At 40.6% G+C, this 27856-nt stretch overlaps 2 protein-coding genes across 5 annotated transcripts in view; both read right to left on the bottom strand.

Annotated features, from left to right (window-relative positions):
* Tbc1d5 (TBC1 domain family member 5) overlaps window positions 1-27856 on the bottom strand; it is a 453289-nt gene that overhangs the window by 40137 nt on the left and 385296 nt on the right. For 3 of the 4 annotated variants that reach the window (XM_045136200.1, XM_045136202.1, XM_045136201.1), the window contains 3 exons: window positions 25800-25885; window positions 14212-14471; window positions 11084-11149 (listed from right to left, as the gene is read on the bottom strand). In XM_045136200.1, coding sequence (XP_044992135.1) covers window positions 11084-11149; window positions 14212-14471; window positions 25800-25885 — 412 coding nt within the window. The remainder of the gene's footprint in view (window positions 1-11083; window positions 11150-14211; window positions 14472-25799; window positions 25886-27856) is intronic. The other variant, XM_045136203.1, reaches the window with a different exon arrangement.
* LOC105944221 (G2/mitotic-specific cyclin-B1) lies at window positions 17458-18673 on the bottom strand. Its single transcript, XM_012949398.2, is given in 5 exon segments — window positions 17458-17712; window positions 17715-17772; window positions 17774-18137; window positions 18140-18341; window positions 18344-18673. Coding segments are annotated over 5 exon segments (1209 nt in total).

Genomic DNA, 27856 nt, shown 5'->3' with positions numbered 1-27856 from the left:
ACACCATGCATTTTATTCCTTTACTTATTTTTTACATTTTATTTATTTGCAAGGAGAGGGAGGGGGAAGAGAGGGAGAAAGAGAGGAAGAAGGTAAGTACAGTAGGGCCTCCAGCCACTGCAAACAAATTTCAGACACATGAGCCACTTTGTGCATCTGGCATTATGTGGGTACTGGGGAATCAAACCTGAGTTGTTAGCTTTACAGACAAGTACCTTAACTGCTGACTTAACTATCTCCCCAGGCCTGTGTTACATTTTTGTTTTTAGGCTACGTGGAAGGCAGTTAGAGTAATGTCTATCTCCTGAAGTCCTGGAAGCTATGAGTATAATACTATGAGCACACATGTGACTTTCCAGGCCTGATTGAGTGGCGGAGAGAGAACATCTTGGGTTTTCATGGTTGGGCAATCTAATCATGAGTCCTTCAAGCAGAAGAGGAAGGGAGAAGCATGGCTCAGAGATGCCATTGTTGCTTTAGGTGTGTTCTGAAGAGGAGGAGAGAGTTGAAGCATGAGAGGGACTTCCATGGATAGCTCTGAGAATAGAGAAACTGGGCCAGGAGCCAAGAAATATGGTACCTTTCAGAAGCTGGGAACAGTCCTTAGTTGATAGCCAGTAAGGAAATAGACACCTTGGTCCTACAGTTACAAGGAACTGAATTCTGCTCACGCTGCAAATATGCAAGGGAACAGATTCTCCTGCAGAGCCTTCTGATGCTGGCTTTAACTCAGTGACTCCTGTGCCAAAAAAATCACTGAATAATAAATTTGTGTGGCTAATTTACAAGCAAGTTTGTAGTAATTTTTGGACATCAGGAGAAAACCTTTAAGATGTCAACTTATAAAGCTGTATATAATAATCTATTAGAATTAAAGAAACACCATTCTTCTGTATGTTTAACTTCATTATAATCCTTCTTTCATGTGCCAGTGGATTTTCTCGCATTTCCTTGTGTGTGTAATGTGCATACACTGATGTCCTGTACCATCCTCAAATGCTCTACACTTTATTTACTGAGACAGTGCTCTCGCTTGAACCCAGCTCACTAATCCAGCTCCTTTAGCTAGCCAGCTGCCCATGGATACCCTGTCTCTACCTTCCATGTGCTGGCATTATAAGTGGGCCTCCACGCCCAGCATTTACAGGGGTGCTCAGAATTCAAACTCAGGTCCTCATGTGTTCCTGACTAAGCAGTTTCCCCAGCCCTCTGGCTCATTATTTCTGACAATTTCATGCACATACAGAATGTATTTTGGCCATTTTCTTTCACTCTTGTCCACAGTGCACTGAGGCGTCTGAGGGGCCCTTGTGCTCACCTGCAGCAGCTGGGAAGAACCTGGGTTTCCTCATCTCGCATGCTTCTTTTTCTTTCTTTCTTTCTCTTTTTCTTGCAGCCAAGTTTCTTACTGACTCCAGAACTTGTGCAAGCCCTAGCGATGCTGTGGTCTCTGCTCCCCCATGGAACTAGAGTTTTGTGGCCATGGCCAGCAGTTTTTTCCATTATCATTCATTCTTGACTATGCTTGATTATGCACTAAGTGTGAGACTGCTTCCTTGTTCTTAAAGAATCTCACCTTTTATCCTCACTTACCCCTTTATTTGGGTCTGTTTTTGTATTTTCTTGAACTACATATTTAGGTAATTTTGCCATCTTTCTTATTTTCTAATAATTACATTTTTTCTAAGTATTATTTATCTTAATCTGTCAGGGTTTTGGTATTTGGCATTTAAAAAAAGTCATTCTCACAGACTTTTTAAAATGTTAAGGTTGGGCTGGAGAAGTGGATTAGTAGTTAGGTGCTTGCCTGTGAAGGCTAAGGACCTAGATTCAATTCCCCAGTATCCATGTAAGCCAGATGTACAAGGTAGTGCATGTGTCTGCAGTTTGTTCACAGTGGCTGGAGGTCCTGGTGTGCCCATTTTCTCTCTTTCATTTGCCTCTTTCTCTCTCTCAAATAAATATTTTTTTAAATGTTAAGGTTTGTTTCTGATTTCTTTTTTAATTCAACAGGTACTTAGAAGCATAATTTCATATTTACAAGTGGTGGAGTATGGGTGTGCACAATAAAGATTTGAGACTAGAGAAGAAAGTGGGTTTGCTGGTAGACCTGAGCTCTTGCATGAGCATCAATGTGTATTTTTGAGGAGTGTGTATAGTATGTGTGGTGTGGTGTGTGTGGCATGTGTATGTGTAGTTTATACACATGTGTATAAGTCAGAGTAGAATGAGATAGTCTCTCCCTGAATGGAGAGCTGCCTTTTCTGTCAGACTGGTTGACCTATGAGCCCCAGAGATTCTGTCTTTGCCCACCTGCCACAGGACTGGGATTACACACATGTACAACCACACCCAGTTTTGACATGGGTGTTGGGGACTAGTCTTAGGCTCTTCAGATCCTCATGCCTGCACCCTAGCAAGTGCTCTTACCCACTGAGCCACCTCCTCAGCCCCATAAATGTCTATTTTATCTTTCTATCTGAATGCTAGTTTGGCTATGGTAAGATTCTAATTGAAAACATCTTTCCCACAGTACTTTGAAAACAAACTCAAATGCCTCCAGGCCTTCAGTTTTATCACTGAGAATGTGTTATCTGATGGTTATCTTATAAACACACTTTTCTCTCTGCTCCTCTAGAAACCTTCAGAGGTTTCTTCTCATCCGAAGTTCTCCGTGTTTTCTGAGGGGTTCCTAGGGAAGGCCCTTTTTACTTCACCTGCTTGTTGGATTGTTTTTAATCTCCACAACAGCCGTGCTTCTTTAGTTTTGGGAAATTTTCCTCACTGTTCCTTTTGTTAACTCTGGTTACTTTCTAGTCTCTCAGTGTTTGACACAATAGTTCAAATTCTGAGTTAATCTAAACTTCAAGGTAGAGCCACTTAAATTTTATATCCTTAGAGCAAGTTAGAATTTTATGGAATATTACTTTTCTTTCTCATTTGCATCCTAAATGAAGTATGTTAGTTGCCTTGAATATTTTCTAAAATAAGGTATGGGCTATGCATTATATATTCATAAATAGTCAATCCATGTAGTATGTGATAGATAAGTAAAATTTAATTAGAATCTATTATTTTGTTCCATTTAAGATAATTTATAACTTTTTTTTTTTTTGGTTTTTCGAGGTAGGGTCTCACTCTGGTCCAGGCTGACCTGGAATTCACTATGCAGTCTCAGGGTGGCCTTGAACTCATGGCAATCCTCCTACCTCTGCCTCCCGAGTGCTGGGATTAAAAGCGTGCACCACCACGCCCGGCTAATTTACAACATTTTAAAAAAGAAAAAAAACTTTAAGAAGGCATCCTATTTTTATAAATCAACTGTTTCCATAATGAAACCAAGAAGTCTTTTCCTTGGTTCAAGAGTTTAAATGTACAGTGCTACACATTTTCCCTCTGACCTTCATTATATACTTACTTCTTTAGCTTGCCTAAGTAATAAGAAATCCGAAAATTAAGAATATACAGTGTTCACATATCTGAGCCTTGGTATACTGCATTTCTGCATCCTAGTGGGAACTTGAGTCAGGTGTGGTGGCACATGCCTTTAATCTCACCACTCAGGAGGCAGAGCTAGGAGGATCACTGTGAGTTTTGAGGCCAGCCTGGGACTATACAGTGAGTACCAGGTCATCCTGGGCAAGTGACCCTATCTCAAAAAAAAATAAAAAAATAAAAATCATAGTGGGAACTTGGTCTATCTCACTCATAAAACCTACACAAAGTGCTTACTCTCTCAATTATGCAAGTTAGCTTACTAGCATTTCTGTGTCTTTTGGAAACATGCATTAAAAACTTAAGAGAGTAACCAGTGGACTATGCTCCCCAAAGATAGTCATGGAGGATTTCCTCTGGGGCTTTTTAAAAGCCTCTGTACCAGCAGTCTTGCCTTGGACAGAAGAATGAAGGTTTGTGTGTGTGTGTGTGTGTGTGTGTGTGTGTGCGCATGAATATGTGTCTAGCACACAGAACAGACTGGGGTGGAGTCAAGACCTTGCCCTTGCCTTCCCTGCTGTGTCTGTCTCAGCTGAGGGCCATGTCCCACAAGCTGACCCATAAGCTACATGGCGGTTCTGCAGTACTATGGACCAACTCTTCACTAATACGAACATCAACAATGTCTGTTGTACTAAATCAGATCCCATTCTTAGAGGCACATCCTGATACATGTGGCTGTGGCATCTCAGGCCAGCCCACTGCAGGAACATGCCACAGTTGCTGGGAATGCTGGCTGCTGGTGTCTTTCATGGGTTCTTCTCTGAAAAATTGGTCTCAGCTGAAGACAACTGCCTTGCTCAAGGTCATTCCACTTCCAGAGAGATTAACCCCCAAACAGGGACTAACTTCAGTTAACAAAGAACACAAGCTACCCTCTGGCTTCAGTGTGGACAAGTCTGAACGGCTTCCCCACCCCAGGGATCCAACAGCTCAGCAGCTGCAAAGTGGTTCAACTCCAGCACGGTACCACTCCTTGCATCCCCAGTACTAATCCTGAGGCCCTAAAAATCTTCCTCCTTTTCCTTCTCCACCTTACCATTTAGTTGTCAGAACACTTACTGTACAGTCTTCATATGTATGATGAATACAGATTGTTCTCAAGGCACCTGTGTAAGCAGGTATTAGTGAAAGCACACAGCCCTCACTCACTGGCTCTCAGGGACCCAGCCTACATACACTGACTTTCAGAAATACCTACAAGGTCTGCCAAGCACTATGAATTGGTGCACTTAAGAAGGTTCCAAAATAGTAGCACCAGTAGATTGTCCACACAGTGTCCTACAAGCCTATATGATGTAAGCAGATCAAAGTGTAGAGAACAGCACTGTGGGGCAATATCTTAACACCCACTGAGAGGAGGGTGTGGTGGCGGTGGGAGGAGGGTAAGATTTGGCAAAGCCTGATTGAAACCAAAATAACACCAAATACCATTTTGGAAAATGTAATAAAATTCAGCAGAGTGCTTGTTTTCCTTCTTATTTCAATTTTGGGGTAGGGGAAGGCAAAAATTAAGGAGCAAGTTCTTTGTAAAAGGAACTGGTTTCTTAAGCATGAACTTGGTCTCCCTCTTGGTTAGCCAGCCCTGGAGCAGGGAGTCAGAGGGAAGCTGAGGCTGTAAGAGCAGCATCAGGCACATCAAGACTTACCTTCATCTGGCCTTCATCCCAGACAAATGATGGGAGTCCCATAGAAAAGTGCCCTAGGACTAGAAGGTTGTGGAGTGAGGCATCATTGACCTCACTGGCAGAGGAGGAGATGGTAAGGGCTTAACATGTGGTTACAGTGGCAGGTTTGGACATGAGGGCTGTTGGTGAATTCCTTATGTCAAAACCTGGTGGCTCAGGTTGCTAGATCTGATCAGCTGTGATCTAGTTCTGTGTAGCTCCAGTTCACCTATGAGCTGCTCTGTCCCAGTGGATAACACTAAGGGCTCTGATCTACATGAAGGGTTCCGAGAGCCCTGCACCGCTCTAGTAGATATGAACCATATCTAGAGGAAAGCCAGTGGTGACCCAAATCTATAGCTGGCAGCTTGATATGCTACACTCTGGGTGGCAGATGTTCAGGCTCTTTCCTGTTGGAACTCTTTACCATATGAGATACTAGCTGCACTTCTCTGTCCTCTCCCAAGACTACAGCTAACTAGCTCTAGGCACCATACCTGTGCCACATATGATAGCTTAGCAGAGATGCTGAAAGCCAGGCTACATTCTCCTTGTCAAGTCATGTGCCCTAGAATGGGCTGTGTCTAATGGGGGAGGTACTCTATTCTAACTAGGCATAAAGTCACTATTTTGGCTAGGACACAGCTATGTCTAGGTATAGTGTAGCCTTCAGAAAGCATTGTGTGCCTGTGCTCCATCCTTATAAATGCAGCTTACTTGTCAGGAGATTCTTAGGCATCAGTGATTGCCAAATGCTTAGCAGCAGAAGATGGGAAAATAATGTCTCTAAGATTCTAAGGTGTCTCATGGATAATATACTTTTGGCTTTTTTCTCATCATTCTCAGTGAGAAGGAAGAGGATATGGCTAAATAGACAGGCTGAATCCCAGTAGACCTTAGCCCAGTTGCAGGAGTTGAATGTTAGACACTTAAAAGATGTTCCAGAGCTATGATAGGATATCATGGAGCCTTGGCTGGAAGGCACAGCACAGGGAAAGAGGATGATGCCTGGAAGCCCCTGTGTCGTGGCCACAGCAACACACCTTCACTTGACTTGATACAGTGGCCAGGAGGAAATAAGAGGCATCTGGCCCCTATCCCAGAACAGCTTGGTGTCACATGTATTTGAGTGACACTCAGGGCAAGAATGTTGATGTGTGTTCATTGAAGACATACATCTTGGCTGGAGAGATGGCTTAGTGGTTAAGGTGCTTGCCTGCGAAGCCTAAGGACCCAGGTTTGACTCTCCAGGTCCCATATAAGTCAGATGCACAAGGTGGCACATGTGTCTGGAGTTTGTTTGTGGTGGCTAGAGGCCGTGGCACACCCATTCGCATGTGCACGCTCTCTCTCTCTCTCTCTCTGTTTCAAATAAAAAATAATAATAAAAAAAGAGTGAACAGAAGAGAAACACACCTTACTATACCCTTGCTTAGCTTGACAACAGAAATTTGACACTGTTTGATTGAGTACTGGCATGCACAGAAAAATGTGAGTTTTGCAATATCAGAACAACTAAGAAAACACAAAGGTGCTGGATGGGTTCCCTCACAGTCTGATTCTAAAAACCAGACAAAAACCCATCAGGTGCTACCAGCAGGCATAAGATAACAATTTAAGGCCTTCATTATGAACAGGTGGGGGATAACATTTTAGAGCCTGTGTTATGAACATGTGTGGGACAATATTCCATAGCATGTGGAAGTAGTTGCTCTTACTCTGTTATTACAAACAAGAAGTTAAATGACCTCCAAAGCCATTCAGCAAGGTAGTGGCTGAGCCAGGGGTCAGAACAGACTCCAGAGACCACGCTGGGCAAAGGTAAAACACCCGAGTTCACTTATGGGAATCTGGGCCAAGTGGCCTGTAGGACATGTGGCCCAAAATTAGATTAAGGAAAAAATGGAATGAGTCCTTCTGAAAATAAAGGCCAAATTCTGACCTTGCTTTCAGTCCAAGAACAACTCATCCATCTAGCAGCTTCTGAAGTTAAGTACTCCACAGGAATGCACCTTCAGGCTAATCCATGCTTCCAATCCCACTTCACTTTACAGCAAACACGTTGGTCTGTCTGAAATGATTTTGCAGCTTTAGGATCTCCACTTTCAGCTACCGCCAGTGGCTAACACACCCTCTGTGAGAACATCTTGCCTAGTTTTTGCTGGTCTCCTCACTCTTGAGACTAGGAGCTGTCTGTTTCTTAGTTGGCTTGGTCTCCTTGCTTCTTGTCCTACCAACTTTCTGTTTGCCAACTTCATGAGGACATTTTTGGTAGTGTGTTTTTCTTGATGGTACCCAGGAAAAGCCATCTCCAGATAAGTGAGTGTTTATGAAATTAATGTGACTCCCATCTTACACCTTGATTTAAAATACATTTTCTTACGGAACAGAATAATATGAAACTTAACAGTGGCTACCCATGAGGACATAGGCTGGCAGGAAGGGGGGGTGATATGGAGGGTTTTTCTCCTTTGTCCCTTAATACCTTTAACAACTAAGTAGGATTGTAAAAAGTTTTGTTTTCCTTAAGAATTTCAACAGTGGTTACCTGGGCAAGATGGTCCCTTTTTATATAAAACAATCTGCCAAATATTTTAATATCTCCTTGTGTGTGAATGTATACATATGTTGCATATGTGTAGCACAAATTATATGTATGTATGTATGTATGTATGTATGTATGTATATATATATATATATATATATATATATATATATATATATACATATATATATACAAAAAAACACAAGCTTTAAAAATTCTTATGGTTATGAAAATATGTGGAATATTCAAGAAACAAATTTTGCAATATCATGATTGCAACCAATAATGTATAATGATAACTGAAACTTTTCTAAAAATTAATTCTTGTCCTAAATCATGAAATATCACTGTGGTACTTTGAATAGATGGCTCCCAATATATTCAGTGTTTTATTAATTTGTAGTTTGTATCTACAGCCAACTGTCTGGAGACGGTGTCAATGCGCAAATCTTAAGGTGTGGTTGTGGATTTGAGATTTTAATTTAAAGATATGCAAAGTTGCCTAGCTGGAGTTCCTGAAATGTGCTGTGTGGCTTTTGGCTTGTGCTTCACTCTCTTGTTTTTGGTCCTGTGAAGACAGGTCAGCTTCTTCTGCCATTACGAAACTTCCCCTGGATCTGTAAGCTTCAATAAATATCCCTTCCTCTATAACCCTGCCTGGTCTGGAAATTCATCTCAGTGAATCTGAAGCTGTCTGCTACAATCACTTCATATTCATAAACAAACACTTATCTCTGCAAAGTGGTATACACCTTTAATCCCAGCACTCAGTAGACAGAGGTAGGAGTATCACCATGAGTGTAAGGTGAGCCTGGGCTAGAGTGAGACTCTGCCTCAAAAACCTCCCCAAACGGAAACAAAGAGCCACTTACATAACTATGGTATTGCACAGCAACAAGGCATATACATAAAATCTTATTTAAAATGATTACATATGATCAAAGATCATTGAAAGTTTGATAGTTACTTCATTTCTTTATTAGTTTGAAAAATGACACTTGAAAAGTTTAAATAGATTATTTTCCATAAAAAGTATCTCTACTCTTGAAATACTGTACGTAGGACTTTAAAAGGGGTTGAAAGGGTTGGCATCTTAATTAAGAAATCCAACTCCTATTATTATTACTGTTTGTTGCATGTACATGTATGTGCATGTTCATGCATGTGCAGGCTAGAGGAAAACCTTGGCTGTTGTCCCTCAGATGCCGTCAACTTTTCTTGAGAGAGGGTCTCTGGTCTAGAGCTCTCCAGTTATGCTAGCTTTGCTAGCCAGCGAACTCAGGGATCATGCTGTCTCCTCCTCCCAGGTGGGTAACAGCATGCCCAGCATTTTTATGTGGGTACTAGGGATCAAACTCAGGTTTTCATGCTTGTGATACAAGCACTTTGCTGACTGAGTTTTATTTTCCCAACCACTAATTTTTAGTATTATTGATCTTGTTTGGCATAGACAGGAGATGTTTTCTGTTACCACTAACTATTTTGGTTTCTGTCTACTTCCTCTGACTTTTTGGCACTCTAAAGAATATACATTGATGAAAACACAAAGTGACCCTTCCTTGTCAGGGCAGGTGTTGTGGCTGGCATGTGAAGTGTCCTTGTGGGCACATGTGCTGTTAATTAAACCTCATTCTCAGTCCTCAGTGGATGGAGCCTTTGGGGACGAGGTGGAGCCTTGCTGGAGGTGTGTTGCTGGGGGTGGACCTTAAGGTTTATTGGTCCATCCCTACCGGGTATTCACCAGCTAGCTCACTCTTGTGCAAGATGTGATGCCCAGCCTCTGCACTGCTTTCACCACCATGATGAAACTTCTTGAGAGTATAAGCTGAAATTCTCCCTTTCCTCCCATAAGCCACTTCCAAGTCAGGGGTTTTGTCCCAGCAACAAGAAGGCACCTGCTAGAATGGGTATCATGTCACTGTCTCCACACTGTCAGAGTCATCATGACTGACTGAATACTCATGTCTCATCAAGCAGCTGGACTCATCCCTGTCTGACTGATACCTTCTCTGTCAGAGGGTAGGAGGCACAAGCAATTCTGAACATGGTATTCAGAAAGAGAGCTGTCACCCATCTAGGTCATCTGAGGGAGAAGAGATAGTCAAGAAGCTGGTGATGCTTGAAAGAAAATCAAGGGACTGAAGAACAGAGCTTGGCACATAGTAGGTACAGAACAAATACTTGTTGAATAAGCCCAGATAAAATATTGTTGACTGTTGGGCCCTCTCAAAGGAGCTCTTGGCAGCTAGTGGTTGCTGGGGGAGCAGCCAAGATCCTCAGTGGTCACCTGAAGGCAGCCAGCCCATGCTTCAGCTAATAGTCCCACCATGCTCATGTAGGCAGCACTGATTAAACTCAGCAGGTCACACACAAAAAGACATGAAAGTAGAATGAAGACTAGTTTGGAAGGAGGAGGAGCTTAGCAGGAGTAGGAGGGGATAAGAAAGAGAATATACATGTGTGAAATTGTCCAAAGTGAAATAAAACAAAAATCGAAATATTAAATTTATTAATATTTAAAATATTATGAACTCAGTGTAGACAAGGGAATTCTGCACAGTACATTAACCTGACTGGCATGACTTTATGACGTGGGTATTTTGAACTAAGAGAAACTTAGCATGAATTCTAATACCCTGCTGCTGACATGTTGTCTGAATTCGAATGCAAGATCCTTTAATTAGTCAAAATTCCCATTTAACATGAATGTATTCTCCATGGCATATTTCATCTAAAAGATTGCAAATAAAAGATTAATGGGGAAATCTTAAATATTTACATTTTTAATTTCTACAAGAAATGCTGAAAACAGGTTATCATTATTCTGCATTTCTTAAGTACACTAAACACATTGGTATGATATTATTTTAACCACTGCCAATTCTTATTTATGGAGTTTTGTGATTCTGTAGTTTAATTGTATTAATAAAATCCATGACATAAGGCTGTACTTAAAAACACTTCAAAAAACAGGTTGTAACACTTTTAGGCAGAATATGGCTAGTCATAGCCCATAAACCGTGACCTCAAAACAACAAAAACTTCATCTTGGTGTCAGCTACTGTACAAAGTATGTTCAAGTAAGCACAGACATAGGGTAAATTATATTTGTGCGCAGTTGATAGAAAACCCACATCAGAGCCTGGCGCCACATCACAACTGTGTGCTGGGAGAGGGAACTTTTGTTCTACCCAACAGTGCCACTCAGTGGTGCAACTATGGTAGTGAATGGAAGGTGGGCACCTGGAATAATGGAGTTGTGGAGAGAGCAATGAAGATGAGAGACAAATGAAGGAGAGAGAGGGAGAGAGAGAGAGAGAGAGGGAGGGAGGGAGGGAGAGAGAGTGATATTGATTGATTGCTATGGTAACTGTACCTTGGAGGTCAGTTAGAGTCTGGACAGGAACAGAAACCTGAGCATCGCTTCCTGTAACTACATCGCCTGGATTTCATAGGAAAAAATAATTAGAAATTATAAAAATGGAATAGGTAGCTTTATTTTTTCATACTAAATGTAATATTTTTATCAAATTAATGAAACTATAGAAGAGAAAATACAGCACAAGCATAGCAAACCGACATGAAATACTATAAAGGGAGATGACTCCTTTCAGAGTGGAGTGCACCCGGTGGTGGTTTGGTGTCTGTTGCTTCTAACGAAAGCAAATAGCTGCAGGAAACTCCAGCAACCAAGAGTTTTTCAAGAAGATTTTATCTTGCTTAGAAAGACTTTTTATCCAGAAATAAGTTACACACCATTTATGAGAAGCCATTCTTTTGAAATTGATTTCTTCCTATATCAGAATGTTTACTTTTAACTAATCTTTAGAGCAACTTCCTAAGACTAAGGAAACTCTAATTTTATGTTAAGTAATGAAAAGATTTCAGAAGTTACCACATGTACATACAAATGCAAAAACACATCTTTGAATCACATGCTCTTAACTTCATACACTTTTATAGGCAAGACTTCATTTACAACTTAGACCTGTAATAAATGCTTAAAATAGTGTTCAAATTTTAAAAACAGTTAAACATACAAAGGCAATGTGAGGGGACATAACTTAGGGTTCCCCAAAAGAAAGGAACACAGCGAGTCCTGTGAGGAACCCAAGCCACAGTGACAAGAGGCTGGCTCTGACGCCCCTTGTCTACTCTTCTACAGATCAGTCACTCAACAATTCTACAGTGCATCTGAAGGCCTATGTCGTTTTGAGACTAGCAAGCAAAAGAAAATAAGCTTTTCTTTGATGTGCCATGTGTAGTAGTAAAAAGTTAACTTTGCAGTTAAGGAACATGCCTTCAATGATCACCTACTACAATTACAATTTCTAACATGGCCAGCTCACGTAGAAATTATTGGGTTGTAATTATGTCACCCTGTCAGCCAATTCAATACACATATATTAGCCTATAAATAAATGAAATAAAACCTATAAATAGGAGCATATCACAACAAGTGGAAATAGCTTGAGGAGATCACCTCTCATCCCCCAAAGGCTCACCAAATTCTACAACATACTTCAAGTAACGTGTGAATTTGGGTTGCAAATGCAACTTTCCCTTTAGAAGCACAAACCAATTGTAACCTAGGAAGGCCATAAGCATTTTTCATTTTTACAGGTATTTTTACAAGCAACCTTCAAATTTTCCAGGAGAGTACATCAAAAAGCTATTGAGGGGTTAAGGAGATGGCTCAGTGGTTAAAGGCACTTGCTTGCAAAACATACTGGCCAGGAGTTTCATTCTCTAACTATCCATGTAAACCAGATGCAAAGAGTGATGCAAGCATCTGGTGTTCCTTTGCAGTGCAAGAAGCCCTGGAGTGCCATTCTATTCCCCCTTTCTCTCCCACAAGCAAATAAATATTAAATACAATTTCAAAAGGCTATTGCACTCTGTATCCTCAAAGGCAATAAGTAGATAGATCCTTTCCACAGGAGCCCCTGATGGACCTCAGGTTCCAGGCTTGCAGAGTTGTAAACAGAACAGCAAGGCAGAGTATTTGTGGGAATGACAACATCAAGGTCCAGTGTTGAGGAAGGACTCTTCATTGCAAAATTAATGCATGCTTCACCACAAGACCACAGGGAGATCTATCTAGAGATCAGTTTCAATCTTTTGTTTAAGGATTAGAAAACAGAGCTCCAAGTGTCAGCAGGCAGAAGGAGGAAGGCCTCTATAACTATTCACTCTGCTCCTTATCTTAAGCAGGAGGGGCACTAGCAGGAATAGCTATCTTTGAAAGGAAGCCAGACAAGCGTTTTTTGGAGGACACACTGACATGATAAGAATGTGCCAGAAGGAAAATCTGGAAGTGCCATAAAATATGGACCAGCTCCTTTCAGGACAAGATGAGTTACCAATCCCCTAGTCAGTGATGGGCATGTCCAGTTCTCTTTAGGATAGGGTCAGTTACCAATGCCCCAGTGACGTGTATGTTCCAAATCCTCTGCCTAAGTGCTCTGCTGTCTTCTCACATCTGGGGATTCGTTTTCATCAACTGTTCATCTCCATACTCTTCCTTTCTCACTTACTGTGTTATTAATACTGGCATTTCCTTAGAGACACAACTTTATCTTTCTACAGTCATTTGGCTTGGTTTCCCAGAAAATTTAAGCTATAGCATTAAGAATTCTCTGACTCATTTGCCTGCCATCAGTTAGAATTACAACTGACTAAAGCTTGTTATCAAAGCAATATTGAAATCATATTTGTTTGGAACAATAAAACAGTACAATTAAGAAATATATAAAATAACATTCATTTCCATTCTGGAAGTGGGCATGTCTCCTGCTATTAAGACACATTTTCAACATGTTAATGGTTTAGAGTCTTCTTTTCTTTAAATCATGTGTGACAGCTAGTTCTGCATTATAAAGAGAATGCAATTTTAAATGAGATATTCTCATGGAAGGTAAATTAAATACTCTAATAAACGTTAAATATTAATTATATGCAATGCAGTATTTCATGCAAGCAGAGCAACAGAGAAAAGAGAAGCCATGATGGAGGCAGTTCAGGCACGCACACGCACATTCATGTGCACATCTGCACTAATTATTGCACAGCACCTGTTGATTGGCATCAACAAGAATGAAAGCTCAACTTAAAGGCCATATGTAATTTTTTAGGTGTGTAAGCACTGATATGTGTGTGCAGGTATGTGTGAAGGTTAGAGGTTGATGTTGGATGTCTTCCTCAGTGGTTCTCTATCTTGTTTTGTGAGACAGGGTCTCTCAGAGCTCATCCATTCTGTTAGTCTAGCTGGCCAGGGAGCCACAGGGATCCTCCTGTCTCTGCCTTTCCAGCACTGAGATTACAGTCAAACAGGGACCCAAACACTGACCCTCACTGACTGAGCCATCTCCTTGGCCCCAAACCTTTTTTAAATTAAGAATATAGTATCTGATATTCTAACTTAAAAAGGGCACGATTTTAAAGTACTGGGTTTCCATGAGTCTCTGTTTCTGGGATGTTGGATTTACTAGAATTTTCCCTTACCTTTGTTCAATTGCACTGGCATGCTTTCAGATTTCATTAGCCTCTGCTGCTGCTGCTGCTGCTGCTGTAAATGAAGCCTTGGGGTTTCTATGGAGGGTCTGGTGGAGGACATAGCAGAAGATAAGCTGCCACTGTGGCCCCCAGGCATAGGGCCACCAACACTGCCTGGCGCCATTGCTGGGGAAATGAGCTTTCTTCCAAAGTTAAGCAGGCTGTTGGAGACCTTATTTATATTCAGGGGAGCGCCTTTAGCATTGATCCTATAAAACCAAAACAAAAAGACAAATGAAGTGGAGAAGCATTGCTTAGAGGATGACTCTATTACACATATTCCATGGGTATAAAAGCCCACATTGTGTTGTCAGAGCTTGTGGAAAAATAGCAAGCTACAGGATTAGTAAGAAACTTAAGATGAGGGATGACTGAAGTTTTGATCCAGCCACCACAGGCCAGGGTACCCCACTACTGCTAGGTCTATGGGGTGCCACATAAGGTGCCACAGGGTGTATATACGTATACATAATACATACTTCTTTTAAAAAAAATCACACTAATGTGTACTTATTATAAAACCCATGATATGCACTACCAAGAAGAAGTACAGGACAAGTCAAGGCCGCCAAAGACCCTAAAGCCCACTCTTCTTTTACTACACCATCCAGCAGCTTCCAACCCCTTCTGCTCCTGCTCCACCAATGGTCCCTCGTCTTACACACTTTCTTTCATGGCTTCTGTGGTTTCCCAGAATCTATGTCATAATGATGCCTGGCAAGTACAGGAGTCACGTAAGTATTTGCTAAGTGAACACTTAGACCCAGATGATTCACAGTGTTGTAGTATCTCTCAGGGCTATGACCTCACATAGCAGCTTGGATTATAAATTAACTTGGTTGCATATGCTGGTCCAGTTCCATGACAATCCCAGTTTATACTTTTACTGCCTAAATTAATAAAAGCTTATTCACTTTTCAGAAAAGCATAAAAGATTCTATTTGATTTTAGTTACCTTAAATTTTATTATTTTTTTTCCTTCTTTCAGATCTACCTGGCAGTACTTACATAATACAGCTACTCTTCATATGACAGCTATATCCGGGGCATTACTAGCTATTACTCTAAAACACAGTGGATCTGTAGTTCTATAATAAAAAAGGAAAGAACATCATGCTTCTTCCTTCCATAAAGTTCTCTAATGGGACTAGGTAATATTATGGGGTAGCTACTGGAGGGCTTACAGTACTTTGGAAAGGGACAAATAAATTTAAAACCTGGGATTCAGCTTTTATAACTCAGTGAAGTGTGAAAAAAATTCAAATGGCTTCTTTGTATCAATTTTCATCTTCAGGGAATTGAGCTATTTAAAGATAATTTAATAAACATTATTAAAAAGTAATGTTTCCTGGTAGTAGTGGATATGGTAGCTATACAGTGTTGAGGCACCACTTTCTCTCTTGTTTTCATCTGCTTTCCAATGAAGTAGAACATTCTCAATTTGAAGATGCTGTAGGTTGATAACAGAAAATGTTCTCAATATATGTTTATTCAGAAAAAATGAATGAGAGAAATAAGAAGGACTCATAAATTCTGAATGAACTAGGCATTCACCTCTGGCATTACACTGCATCCAGCAGCCTGCATGCATTCCCACTTCTTGTGAGCAGAGACTGCGCTGTCCTGACACTGACGTTCAGTTGCATGTTAGTTCTCCTTGTGTGTATATCAAGATTCATAATTCACAGATATGAAGAAGTTTATAATGTTGTTACCCTTTCTTATAAACAAAAATGTACTAGTCAAATTCCCATACTGCCAGTTGTAAAATTTATATGTTGATACAAGTACTAAGAAACAGCTACAGCATTATCAAGAGAGTATGGTTAATGTATCTTCATTACTACTAATAACCATGAAAACATAGATCAAGCTCATGCCGAGCAATTTTTTTCATCTGAATAGCTCTTAAAGAGATGAGCTCCAGTTTCGTTTTTCTGAATATTTTTTAAACTACTTTGTTCCTCATCCACTACACAGAACTATGAATGGCTACTAAAGGAAACGATGAGCTATAAACAGGTCCTCAGCTCCTAGGGATGGCATGTCGTCCTCAGCTCCTGGGAATGGCATGTTGTCCACAGCTCATAGGGCTGACATGTCGACCACAGCTCCTAGTTTGTTTTTCAGGATGATAGTTTTGTACAAAAGTGATCTACCTCATATCTTAAATACAAGCAGCAGTACCCATCATATGAAATACTCAATAGCTTGCAACAAGTACTAATGGTTATGATATGTGTTTTTTTTTCCACATTGACAAGAATTTATTTAATTTGACATCAGAAGCATAAGTTAAAACAGCAAATAGGATTTTTCTTTTGCCAGTTGAATTCACAAAGACCTGATTATCTTCCATTTCAACAAAGACGCAGAGACATGATAGCTGTCTATATTAAGCAAGTCATCTGGCTCAGTCAGAACTTAATTCTCAGTTTTAGGAAAGCTACTACTATACAGAAAGCCAAACACAGTACCATTGCGTACAAGTGCAGAGTCGGCAGAGGAACAGTTGAATACATCAAAAACTATGAAATGGGATTCACAGAGGCCTGTTTATACGGGCTAAAGCAGCACTGCTCACAAAATGAACCCAGCAAGAACGGTCTCCCCAAGAACTGCATTTATACGCGGCATATAGGATACGGCCTCACCTGTTGTTCTCCAAGTAGATGAGAATGAGAATGATGGTGGGGGGATGGGGTTTGAACACATGAGCCAATTATTTTCAGTGTGAAAGGTTTAGAAGTTGGTAGTTTTGAGGCAGTGGTTGAAGGGCCACTAGAAAAGAGGAAGTAGGGACCAGATAGGGACTTTAAAAAAGCAGCAACAGGCAGAGAAACTTCCAAGGGGTCTTGGCGTACATGTGGTATGCCCCATGGAATTCAGTGTTCAGTGTGCTCACCGTGTCAAATTAAAAGTCAAAGGACAGAAAAGGAGGACCAAGTCCTAGGCACAGCCCACAATTATATACCTTAGTGAATGGTAAACTGAAAGCTGTTTCAACAGAACATTTCCCACTGTCTTTTTAAGGCAACTTTTAGGTTAGCCTGGAAAAGGGAAAAGCAAATGAGTTCAGCTGTGAGTAAAGAGAGGCACAATCTTTATTGAAAAGCAAGTAAACATGGTACAGTATGTACAAGTGTCTGGCACGTGGTGCCAATTGTATTTGCAGATCTGGCATTCCTTAGCAGGTTACACCTTTGCCACAGCCCTGGCCAGGTCCTGGACAAGGGTAGAATTCAGCTGGGTTAAAGTGCTGATCCTGGCGAGTCTGGACTTGGAGTATTTCTTGATTGTCATGTGCTTTGTTAGTTCGTTGTTTACCATGACGATGTCCTTGGCCAGGTGCTGCATAACAGGGAGAAGAGACTCCTCAGTATAGGACAGGTGATGCTGCAAAGTCAGTGTCCAGTCAACATTGTCAAGAATTTTCAGGGCCAGGCAAGGCAGAAAGCTCCCACCACAATTCGAGAAGGAGTAAAGTGCACCATGTCTTAGTCCAGCACAGGCCAAAGTGTGTTGCTCAACATCGACCTCTCCAATTTTCGATGCTCTGCGAAGGAAGTGCAGGGGCAGAGGACGGCCCAGACCAAAGTTCAGGGCTCTTAGAATCTTCATTTGCATCTGTTTGATTTGGTGCTTAGTGTAAGTGTTGCTGGTCACGAAGGCAAAGTCACTGATCTCTGGTGGGTACATCTCTTTGTATTTGCTTGCAATGAACACAGCCGTGACTCTGACCAACTGCAGCCTCTTCTTGGGCACACAACTGTTCTGCATGAAGTGGTCAGTGATGGACACGGTCATGTACATGGTCTCCAGCAGCAGTTGGAACTTCATCTGGATCTGCACCAGCCAGTTGATCAGAATGGCTGCATGCTCCGGGTGACTTCTCGACCCAGGAGGTATTCTGGTCGAACCGACTGCTCTTCCTCCAGCTGCCTCAGGTAGGCGTAGATGTCCTTCACATACTCACTACAGAGGTTTGGGTCCGCTCTGTCTTCTGCGTCCACGTCACTCACTGCGAGAATCACGTCAGAGACAGCTTGACACAGGTACTCCTTGGCAGGGGCACACCCCCAGATGTCTCCATGGGGCTTGGAGATGGAGTGTCAACCAAAATAGGTCCTGGTGAAAGTTTTTCATCCTTCACAGGTTCCGACTCAGGCTCAAGTTTAGGCTCCGGCTCACAGTCAGGTGCATTTTCCAGAGGTTTTAGCAGTTTTCTAGCAGCAACGTTCCCAGTTGCTGATGTTTTTGCTTCCTTTTTCAGAGGCACTCTGGCCTGTTCGCTGACTTTGTTCCCAGTGTCTCTGAGAGCTGTCCTGGGTCTAAGCCCGGGCTTGGAGGCCATGGCTTTCATCTTATTCTTGGAGCTAATTTTCATGTTCCTGGTGACCTGGAGCGCCATGGCTCTTCGTCCTTCAGGGCAGCAGCTCGCCAGGTAGAAGCAGGAATCCGCCTTGCCGGAGCACCCCACAGAGCCGAGCCAAGCAGACCCAGGCAAGCGAGGAGCCAACAGCCGTTCCATCGCAGCACGCCCATGATATGTGTTTTTAAGTCATGTGGACATTAGTTCAGTTTTCAGAGACCTGATGGACAGCAAGGACTGGAGAAAAGACCCAATGTGAAAACAGCACTGAAATCTGAATTTGGACACTGAGTATCCAAAACTGTGTAAAAGTTTTTCATTAGTATTAATAGTGCCACAGGGCTGGAGAAATGGCTTAGCAGCAAAGACACTTGCCAGTGAAGCCTAAGCACCCAGGTTCAATTTCCCCAGAACCTACATAAGCCACATGCACAAGGTGGCACATGTGTCTAAACTTCATTTGCAGTGGCTAGAGGCCCTGGTGTGCCCATTCTTTCTCTCTCATAAGTAAATAAAAATAAAGTACTTTTTAAATAAAGTAGAGCCACATAGAAAAGATTGTTTTAAAATTGGACATGCAACCTAGTTTCCTTGCAGAGGTTATACAGTCTTGATAAAGGGGCCTTGGGTATGGTACTTTCCTGCTACAGTTAGAATTCTGGAATCTTTTAAATCAGAGTGAAGCCCTGACAAGGCAGAGGAAGTTGAGTGGGCTACCAGTTGATCTGTTGAGTGAGAGATGAGGGAATTACAGATGGTTTCTTCATGAAGGCCTAAGTTATTCATATGAAATTATTCTTGCACATGAACTTATTTAAAAGTCCTACAGAAAAAGACACCACTAGATGAAGAAACAGGAGTGCCTGAGGCAAAATGACATCTTAAAGATCATTCACTCCATCATCTCTGTAGAGGAGAGGAGTTACACTTTGATGAATTTTGTCACTTCTCAAAACAGAACCTCCAGGAACATTCTGGAATAAGAAAGAGAAGTGATTCTACTTAATATAGGAGACTCCACATCTTTAAAAATAAGAAGTTCCTTTCTGTGACTACTCAATTGGGATTTCAATAGTCACAGTTTCTTAAATAAATTAGATGGGACTTTCTGAAGACTAGTCACAATTTAAATAGCATTTCTTATAGCAGCCAGTTGTGGTTATTTAAGGACAGAACTGGAACAAGATTTGAGTGTTAAATTGTCATTCTGAGCTCAAAAGTTGAACAAATAAAAATGTTAACTTCCATTTAAGAAAGAAATATGCAAGTCAGGGAAATCACAGCACAGCGAATATTATCCACATATGTAATGGAAAACAAATCTACCACTAAAATACCTAGGCATTTGCTTTTAAAGACTTAATTATAGCAATTCATGGTAGAGCAGAGAAGAGAAATCAGGCTTCTTGATTTTGGAAGCTATTCTTATCCATGAAATCACATCTTTGCATCTTTGGTCCTTGTTTGGATATGTGACACAAATAGAAGTCCACTGGTGTGGACGCAGCAGGTACCAAACCCATGCTCTCCAGGTGTCTGCGTATCTCTTCTCGCCTTTACCTCATCACTTTTAGGCTTTCCACCATGAGCGCAGATAATCCCACTTCCTCATTTGATATCCAGTGATGCTCCCAATGAACCAACTTTTTGATAGCCTCCAAACTAGGAGCCAAGACCACTTTGCCTCTGGGGAGTGGCCCTATGTAAGCTTAGGTCAGACAGCTAGATGGGGACTTAACCAAGTGCTTCACAGCGAGGGACCAGTACAGTGTGAAGCTTCTTAGACCTCAGACAGCTAGACCGGGATTGAACCAAGAGCTTCACAGGCATATGTTATCTGATCACAGATGAATAAATATGATACATATGGTATCTAAACACAGTTACATGATGATAAAAGGAACACAGGGTGGCTACAAGGGCCAGATGATCAAGTTCGTTTTGATCTTCATTTGGTAACTAAGGGTACACATGCACCTTTGCCACCAGTGCTGGCTTGCTGATATTATATTGGCAAGTATGGAAGGCAAAAGTGGCACAACTTTGTTTTAATTTTCATGCATTTGACTAATTATTTACTTTACCTGCACTTTTAAATGCTTATTTGCAGCATGTAGGCCCCTCTCTTTCACTAAGTGCCTGCTGTCTTCCAGGATTTTAGGTACTGCAGTACAGTTAACAAGATGATATGCAGACAATAAATAAGACACCAGTTCAGAAAGTATTGGTACAAAACACACAGAAATAGTGACCAAGGGACAGGGAGTGAAGAGACCCACCACTGCAGACAGAAAAGTCACAGGGAGCTTGTCTGAAGAGTCTGTATGCATGTGAAAAACAGACTTGGCTGGTATATATGCCGCATGCACTCCTGGCAAGGACACTCTAGGCATAGGGAAAAAAAAAAAACAAGCTAAATGTTCTCAGTGGGGTCATATTTGTGCACACGAGGAACAGAAAGCACGCTATATCAAACAGCCATAGTCTAGGGAACCAGTGCATAGTTTTGGTAGCAAGTGAAGCCGGAGAGACTGTAGACAGTAAGATGGCAGGTCATACAGGGTTTGCTTGGAGGCCATGGGAAAGGGTTTGTTGGACTGTCCAAAGTGTTTAGAAAGTCACAAAAGGGCTCTCTGGGAAGTGGAGGATAAATCTGACCTGTGTTAAGGTAGCTGTTGGGTAGAAGAGATTCTACAGTGAGCAGAGGAGGCAGAGACCAGCAGGAAGATAAGCAGTGACATGAACTCGAGGTATCAGTTGTGCAGAGACATTGTCTTGTTGTAGCACATATACTGAGAGGAATTAATGATGGATTTGATGTGTGATAGAAGAAAAATCAGAATCAAAGTTCTAAGGAAACTGGGTAGTGGTGCTTACTATGATGGAGCAACTGCACTGCAGTGCTGGGGGGGATGGTCAAGGCCATGCTGAGACTACACAGTGAATTCAGGTCTGCCTGGGCTAGAGTGAGACCGTACCTTCAAAAACCAAAAAGGAAATCATCATGAAAATGTTTATATTTGAGATCACACATCAGACATCCACAGAAAAACAGAAAGGTAACAGTTACCAGCAAGGAGGAGCTGACTCTCCACACACACAGGCTGGATTATACCCCAAAGTTTGCCCCTGGTGCCCAACTTCCTCCAGCAGGGCTCCACCCCAAGAGACTTTCACTAAGCAGAAAGCTATCACACACATCAGCACCCAGTAGATGTGGGAGTCAACAGCCAAGGACAGGGTACTCTGAAGGCACACCCTAAAACAGGTAAGCACATAATGCCAGGAGCTGGGGGTAGGTCTGCCAGGGACTGAGGATAGAGAAGAGAACAAGCACTTTCCTAACTTTCTTTCTGCATGTGTTTTGATGGACAGCACCTGTGTTTGTAGGCCAGAGACTGACTGATGGCAGGGTCTTTTTATTTATTCCCCACCTTTACTTCTGAGGCAGTGCTTCTCATTGAACCTTCAGCTCATTGACTTGGTTTGACTGGCTTATCAGCAAGCCCAGCTCCACCCCCAAGTACTGGGATTACAGGGAAATGTGACCATGCCCAGATTTTTATGTGAGTGTTGGGAATCCAAAATTAGGTCTTCAGGCTTGCGTAGTAAGCCTGCAAACAACTGAGTCATCACCTCAGCCCCCTACTTTTTTTTGGCCTTGGTTTAGATTATTTTAGATATATTTACTTAAAATATCTGTTATGTAGTAAAACCCACCAGCAATTTCCTTAATTACTGTTTTTGTTTGTTTTTTGAGGTAGGGTTTTGCTCTAGCACATGCTGATCTGGAATTCTCTATGTAGCCTCAGGATGGCCTCAAACTCCTGGTAATCCTCCTACCTCTGCCTACAAGTCTTCAAGTAACTGTTAGGCAGTTATACTTTATGTTCTCTTTTTGAGTGTATTGTGGGATCAATTTTGGTTAAAAGTTGATACCTTTTCAAAGCTTTGCCAATTTCTCCAATATCACTGATTAATTTCTACTTTGTTCACCAGCTTGTTACATCTTCTACTACATAAATGATATTTCATTTGGCTCAATTTCAATTTTAAGCTTCAAAATTGCAAAAGAAATGATGAGAAATCTTCCTTCTAATCATGAAATGATACTTTGTATAAGGATCTCAAAATGGTCACAAGGAAATATGTAAAACACAACATTTATGAAAGAAAGAGGCAGGAAAACAGAATAAATGGGAGAAAGTAAAATCACAAAGGAAGAAGGCAAGGGCACAGTCTACTTTCTTTGAGGGAAAAGATGTTGAAAGAGAATGTGCACCGTGGAGCTCTCTCTGTTGAATGTGCATAGTAGATCTCTCTGTTAAATGTACTTAGTGGACTTCCTTCTAATGTCCACAGTGGATCTCTGTCCAATGTTCACAGTGGATTTCTGTTGACTGGTTTCTCCATTTTCCAGGAGTGCCTAACTTCAGGTGGCTTCGATTTTGGTGTGAAAACTGGGGACATATACATCCACCCGTGGAGGATATCACTTCTTGGTGATGAATGATATGAGCGGGACAACGGGACAGTGAACAGAGTAAAGACTGGCTTCTCGGATGAGGTCCTAGGGAGGACTGTCCCCCAGAGGAAGCATGGCCAAGTTAGTCAGTGTAAAAGATTTTGAGTCAAGGCAAGAAATAGAGGGTCCATGAGGCTGAAGCACAGGAATGGCAAGAGGGGTCTTCAGCTAGAATGACCTGGTTCTAAATATGGAGTGTAAAGAACAGGAGATGCAACTGGACAAACAGCAAGGTTCCTGAGGACAGGGACTCTGTGTGATCTGTTGACCTGGCAGCTCTCTGGTGCCTAAAATAATCAGAGTCTAGCACTCAGTAAAAACTTGTTGGATTAAATGAACAAGTTACAACAGGGAATAGCTTTTTATTTGTGGAACGAGACTAAGATGAAATGAGCAAAGAGGAGCTTCAGAGAAGTCTCATGGGCTATGGAACTGGTCCCACAATTACAGAGCACATCAACATAAGGGATGTATGGATTTCAATCAAGGCTTAGTCGTTTTGTAGTAACATTGCACTGTCTTATTGTTATAATAAAAGGAGTCAGATTTTAAGTTTAAAATATAACCACTTTATGTCAGGCATGGTGGCACATGCCTTTAATCCCAGCACTCGGGAGGCAGAGGTACGAGGATTGCCTTGAGTTTGAGGCCATCCTGAGATTCCATAATGAATTCCAGGTCAGCCTGGGCTAGAGTGAGACCCCACCTCAAAAAACCAAACAAACAAACAAAAAATTAGCCACTTTGTTGTAGGCTTCTTCTCACCCCTTAGATTGTGGGTTCTTACGTGGCAGGAATTTTAACACTCTGTAACACAGACTACACTGCACGTATGTACTCCATGAATATATATTTATTATTTAGAATTTTGACAAAAGCTAGCACATAGGCAAAATGTAAAAGAAAGAAAATTCGGACAACTTGGCTGCATTTATCATCACTAACATTTTAGTCTTCCAGAGTAAACTCTGAAATTGCATTCTAATTTGAAATGGTTTTGCTTTGACAAGTTAACTCTTGAGACATCTAAGTATAGATTATGAAAGAACAAAACTGTTCATCAACCCTTTATGCCAATGTTAATTTCTTTAAAAAGTAAGATTTTAATGATTTTTTATTCCTACAGTGACCCTTAAAATTTCTATGTATGCAATCACAAATGCACACACAAGATGCATTCATAAGCTTATTGTGTAGTTCTAAAGACAGTTGGGAAACCCAATTTTAATTTTGTTACTGAAATAATTTAAAAACATATTATGGAACTGCCTCTTTTCAATCAACAGTAAGGATCTAGAAAGAGATTATACCAAGCAGGCACAGCAGAATTTATTCAGGTTTATTAGTGCTAGAAAAACAAAGTTGCCTAACTTCAAATTGTAAAAGTTTTTTTTTGTATTTTTTTCAATTTGTCTTTATAAATCTTCATTGTGCATATTCATTGTACATGGTACTGTGTTATATAAGGACATTTCCATGCACGTAGATACTGTAATGTTGAGCATATGCCCCAGAACATTCTCTCTTCCTTTTTTATTCCCTCCCTTCCCATTAGTTCCAAGTTACACTTCTACTTTCATGACATACACATATGATTTCATTTATATGTATAAAATCTAGGAAATGCATATGAGAGAAAGCATACAATATATGTCTTTCTGAAATTGGCTTAATTTGATAATCTCCAGTTCCAACCATTTCCCTGCAAATAATGTAATTTTTTTCTTCATGGCTGAAAAGAAATTCCATTGAGTATACATACTATGTTTTCTTTATCCATTTCTACTGTTGGACACTTTGGTTGGTTCTATAACTTAGCTATTGTGAAGAGTGTCATAATAAACATTGACATGCAAATATTTCTGTGATACACTGACTTGGAGTCCTTGGATAATTACCCATGTGGAAGTTCTATTTTTTTATTTTTATTTTGAGAAGCCTCTATAATGACTTCCATAGTGACTGGACTAGTTTACTTTTGCACCAACAGTTTTCAGTAGTTGTTGCTTTTTTTTCTTTCTATGTACATGTGAGTTCATGTATGCATGCCATATATGTGGGCCCACGTGTGTATATGTGAGGGTGCTGTGGACACGGAGGACAGAGGACAACTTTGGGTGCTGTTCCTCAGGAATGTTGACCTTCTCTATTTGAGACAGGGTCTCAAGTTATCAATTAGGGTCGCCGGGCTGGCCAGCAGGCTCCAGGGATCCTCCTGTCTCTGCCTTCCTAGTACTGGGAACACAGGCATGCACCATGACCATGCTGTGCTTGGCATTGTCATGTGGGCACAGGGATCAAACTCAGGCCCTCACGCTTTTGACCCCTGAGCTCTACCCCCAGCCTGTTATCTGTCTTCCTCATGACCACCTTTCTTACTGGGGCGGAATTTTAATTTGCACTTTGCCAAAAATTATTCTTACATTTATTTAACTTTTCATCTTACCACTGTTATCAAAATACGCCATTTTCTTATGCCTTAAGGACCTTAGATAATTTATTTACCAAAAATTCATTATATACACTAGCCCCGATATGCTGAAGTCTGAAAAATAATTTTCAACAAATGCACAAAATTTTCTGATGACCTATGAGACTATGCTTGTGATTTATAACTACTGCCATAGAAAGGGAACTCACCGGCTTTTATTCATAAAGTCTGCTCCTCGTGCTTTGTAATAATCTAAATTGGGATGGAACTGATACGTCACTGGCCTTGGATTTCTCTAAAGAAAAATAAAGCAATAAATTAAAATGTATATATCTATTTCAACTATATAAAAACCAGAAGCAATCATTTTTATGTTCCTTCGGAAAGGAATATGTAATAAAGAAGTTTAATAATTACTGTGTTTGAATTTTGCTTTTTTGCTTAAATTCTTAACTGATTTTGGTTCTGATCAATATTTTCCAAAAATCAAATATATTTTAACATCTCATTGTTAGATTTATTTTGATGATTTACTCACGTCCAAATATAATTTCCCAAAACATGAGATAAAATTCTAGCAGAACTGAAAAATGTGATGAAATGTAAAATTATAAATGCTCATAAAAGGCTGAGAGACATAAGGTGTCCAGAAAGCTGCATTTTGGAAGAAGTCAGTCACAATTAATATTTGATAACCCCAATGTAAATCTTTCCACTAGATGGCGCAGCGGGTCCTTCTTCCAAATGAATGAGTTATTTCAGAATACAGCAATTCTTTAAATTAGCAATTACTATGTCATCTAGTCTTATATGTGAGTTTAATAAATGCCTAAAATATGCCAGGCAGTGAAAAAATTAGCAGGATAATCACTAAATTGACCAATGCACATTTTCATAAAAGCAGCAATAACATTGCCCTTTCTGGCATTTAATATTATTTATAACATCATAGAATAGTTCTTTGATCATTAGGTTGGGTGTGTCATTAACTGTGTAGCTACTCTTTAACTACTGATAATATAAATGTATCAATCCACTTTATAAAGCAAATAAAATTAAACATACTTTATTAAATCAATATTATTTACAACAAAATTTAAATGCATTTCATAATTTCCAAAACGTTAAATTACATACATTTTCCACTAAAAAGTATTATCAACTTAGAGATAAATATTTACTTGAGCATGTATTTCAGTTAACAACTAGGCCTTTAAACCAGAGCATGTACTGTCCTATGAGAGATATATGTAGGCTCAGATGTGCTGAATTTTATCACAATAGTATGCTTAGATATCAGTCCTTGGAGGCATAATCCCAAAGTACTGATGTGCTTGCATGCAGGAGTGGAGGGAAAGGAGAATATAACTGCTAAGGTTAAACAGTTTGAAATTCATCAAGCTGCATTTTAATGACCATGATGGACCTTTTCGTTTTCCAGTGTAAAGAGAATACTTACACAGTTCAACCCTTTCATATCTTTTCCAAGCCAGCCCTAATCATCTGACAAAAGTGACAATCCCTTGATTTAGCTCCAGCTACTACTCCACTGGATTGGTATTCAACAGAGTTCTGTAATAATCAAATGTGAATTGCCTTGATGAAGATAACTGATGCTTCCATGACTACCATACTATTAAGTCGCACAGTGTAACTCTTTCTCTCTCGAGGAATTATATAGGTTTCCTCATGGTAGCGGATGCAACCTGGACCCAGGTATAATGGGAAAACAAAATAGAGGTCAAAGCCACTGGCAGGCTGACAGTCTACTTACAACTGTTTATTTTAAAAATTAACTTCCATGGGCCTATCACTCAACACTGATTCTGCTCCTTATGCTCAGTACCTGGAAATACATTTTGTTTGCACTAACATGAAAGGCTTTTCTTCTCTGACTTCCTACAAACTAATAAAGGATTATACTACTTTTGTAAGAAAATAATCAAAGAGGGTTCCCATGGAGCAGTTTCTTGAAAGGTCTTTATAAAGAAATGACAAGCAATTCAAGTCATGAAGTGCTGATCTATCTAAGCACTTACAGCCGTTATTAGGAATGATGATCTGCCTTGAACACATGAATGAGGCTCAAGTATTGCTTTCAGGGAGACCTATTAAAGTTCCCGGGAGACTCGGGTATCAAAGGGAAAGGTGGTTTACACCACCACTAAACGAGAACAACAGAATTTAAAGAAGATGCTGATGTTGAGTAACAAGCATATGAAATTCAAGACTAGAATCAGAGTTACTGTTAAGTTGGTGTTATTTC

Source organism: Jaculus jaculus, chromosome 16 (genome assembly GCF_020740685.1).
Source record: "Jaculus jaculus isolate mJacJac1 chromosome 16, mJacJac1.mat.Y.cur, whole genome shotgun sequence".
Classification (NCBI taxonomy): domain Eukaryota; kingdom Metazoa; phylum Chordata; class Mammalia; order Rodentia; family Dipodidae; genus Jaculus; species Jaculus jaculus.
This window is presented reverse-complemented; position numbering and strand designations above follow the sequence as displayed.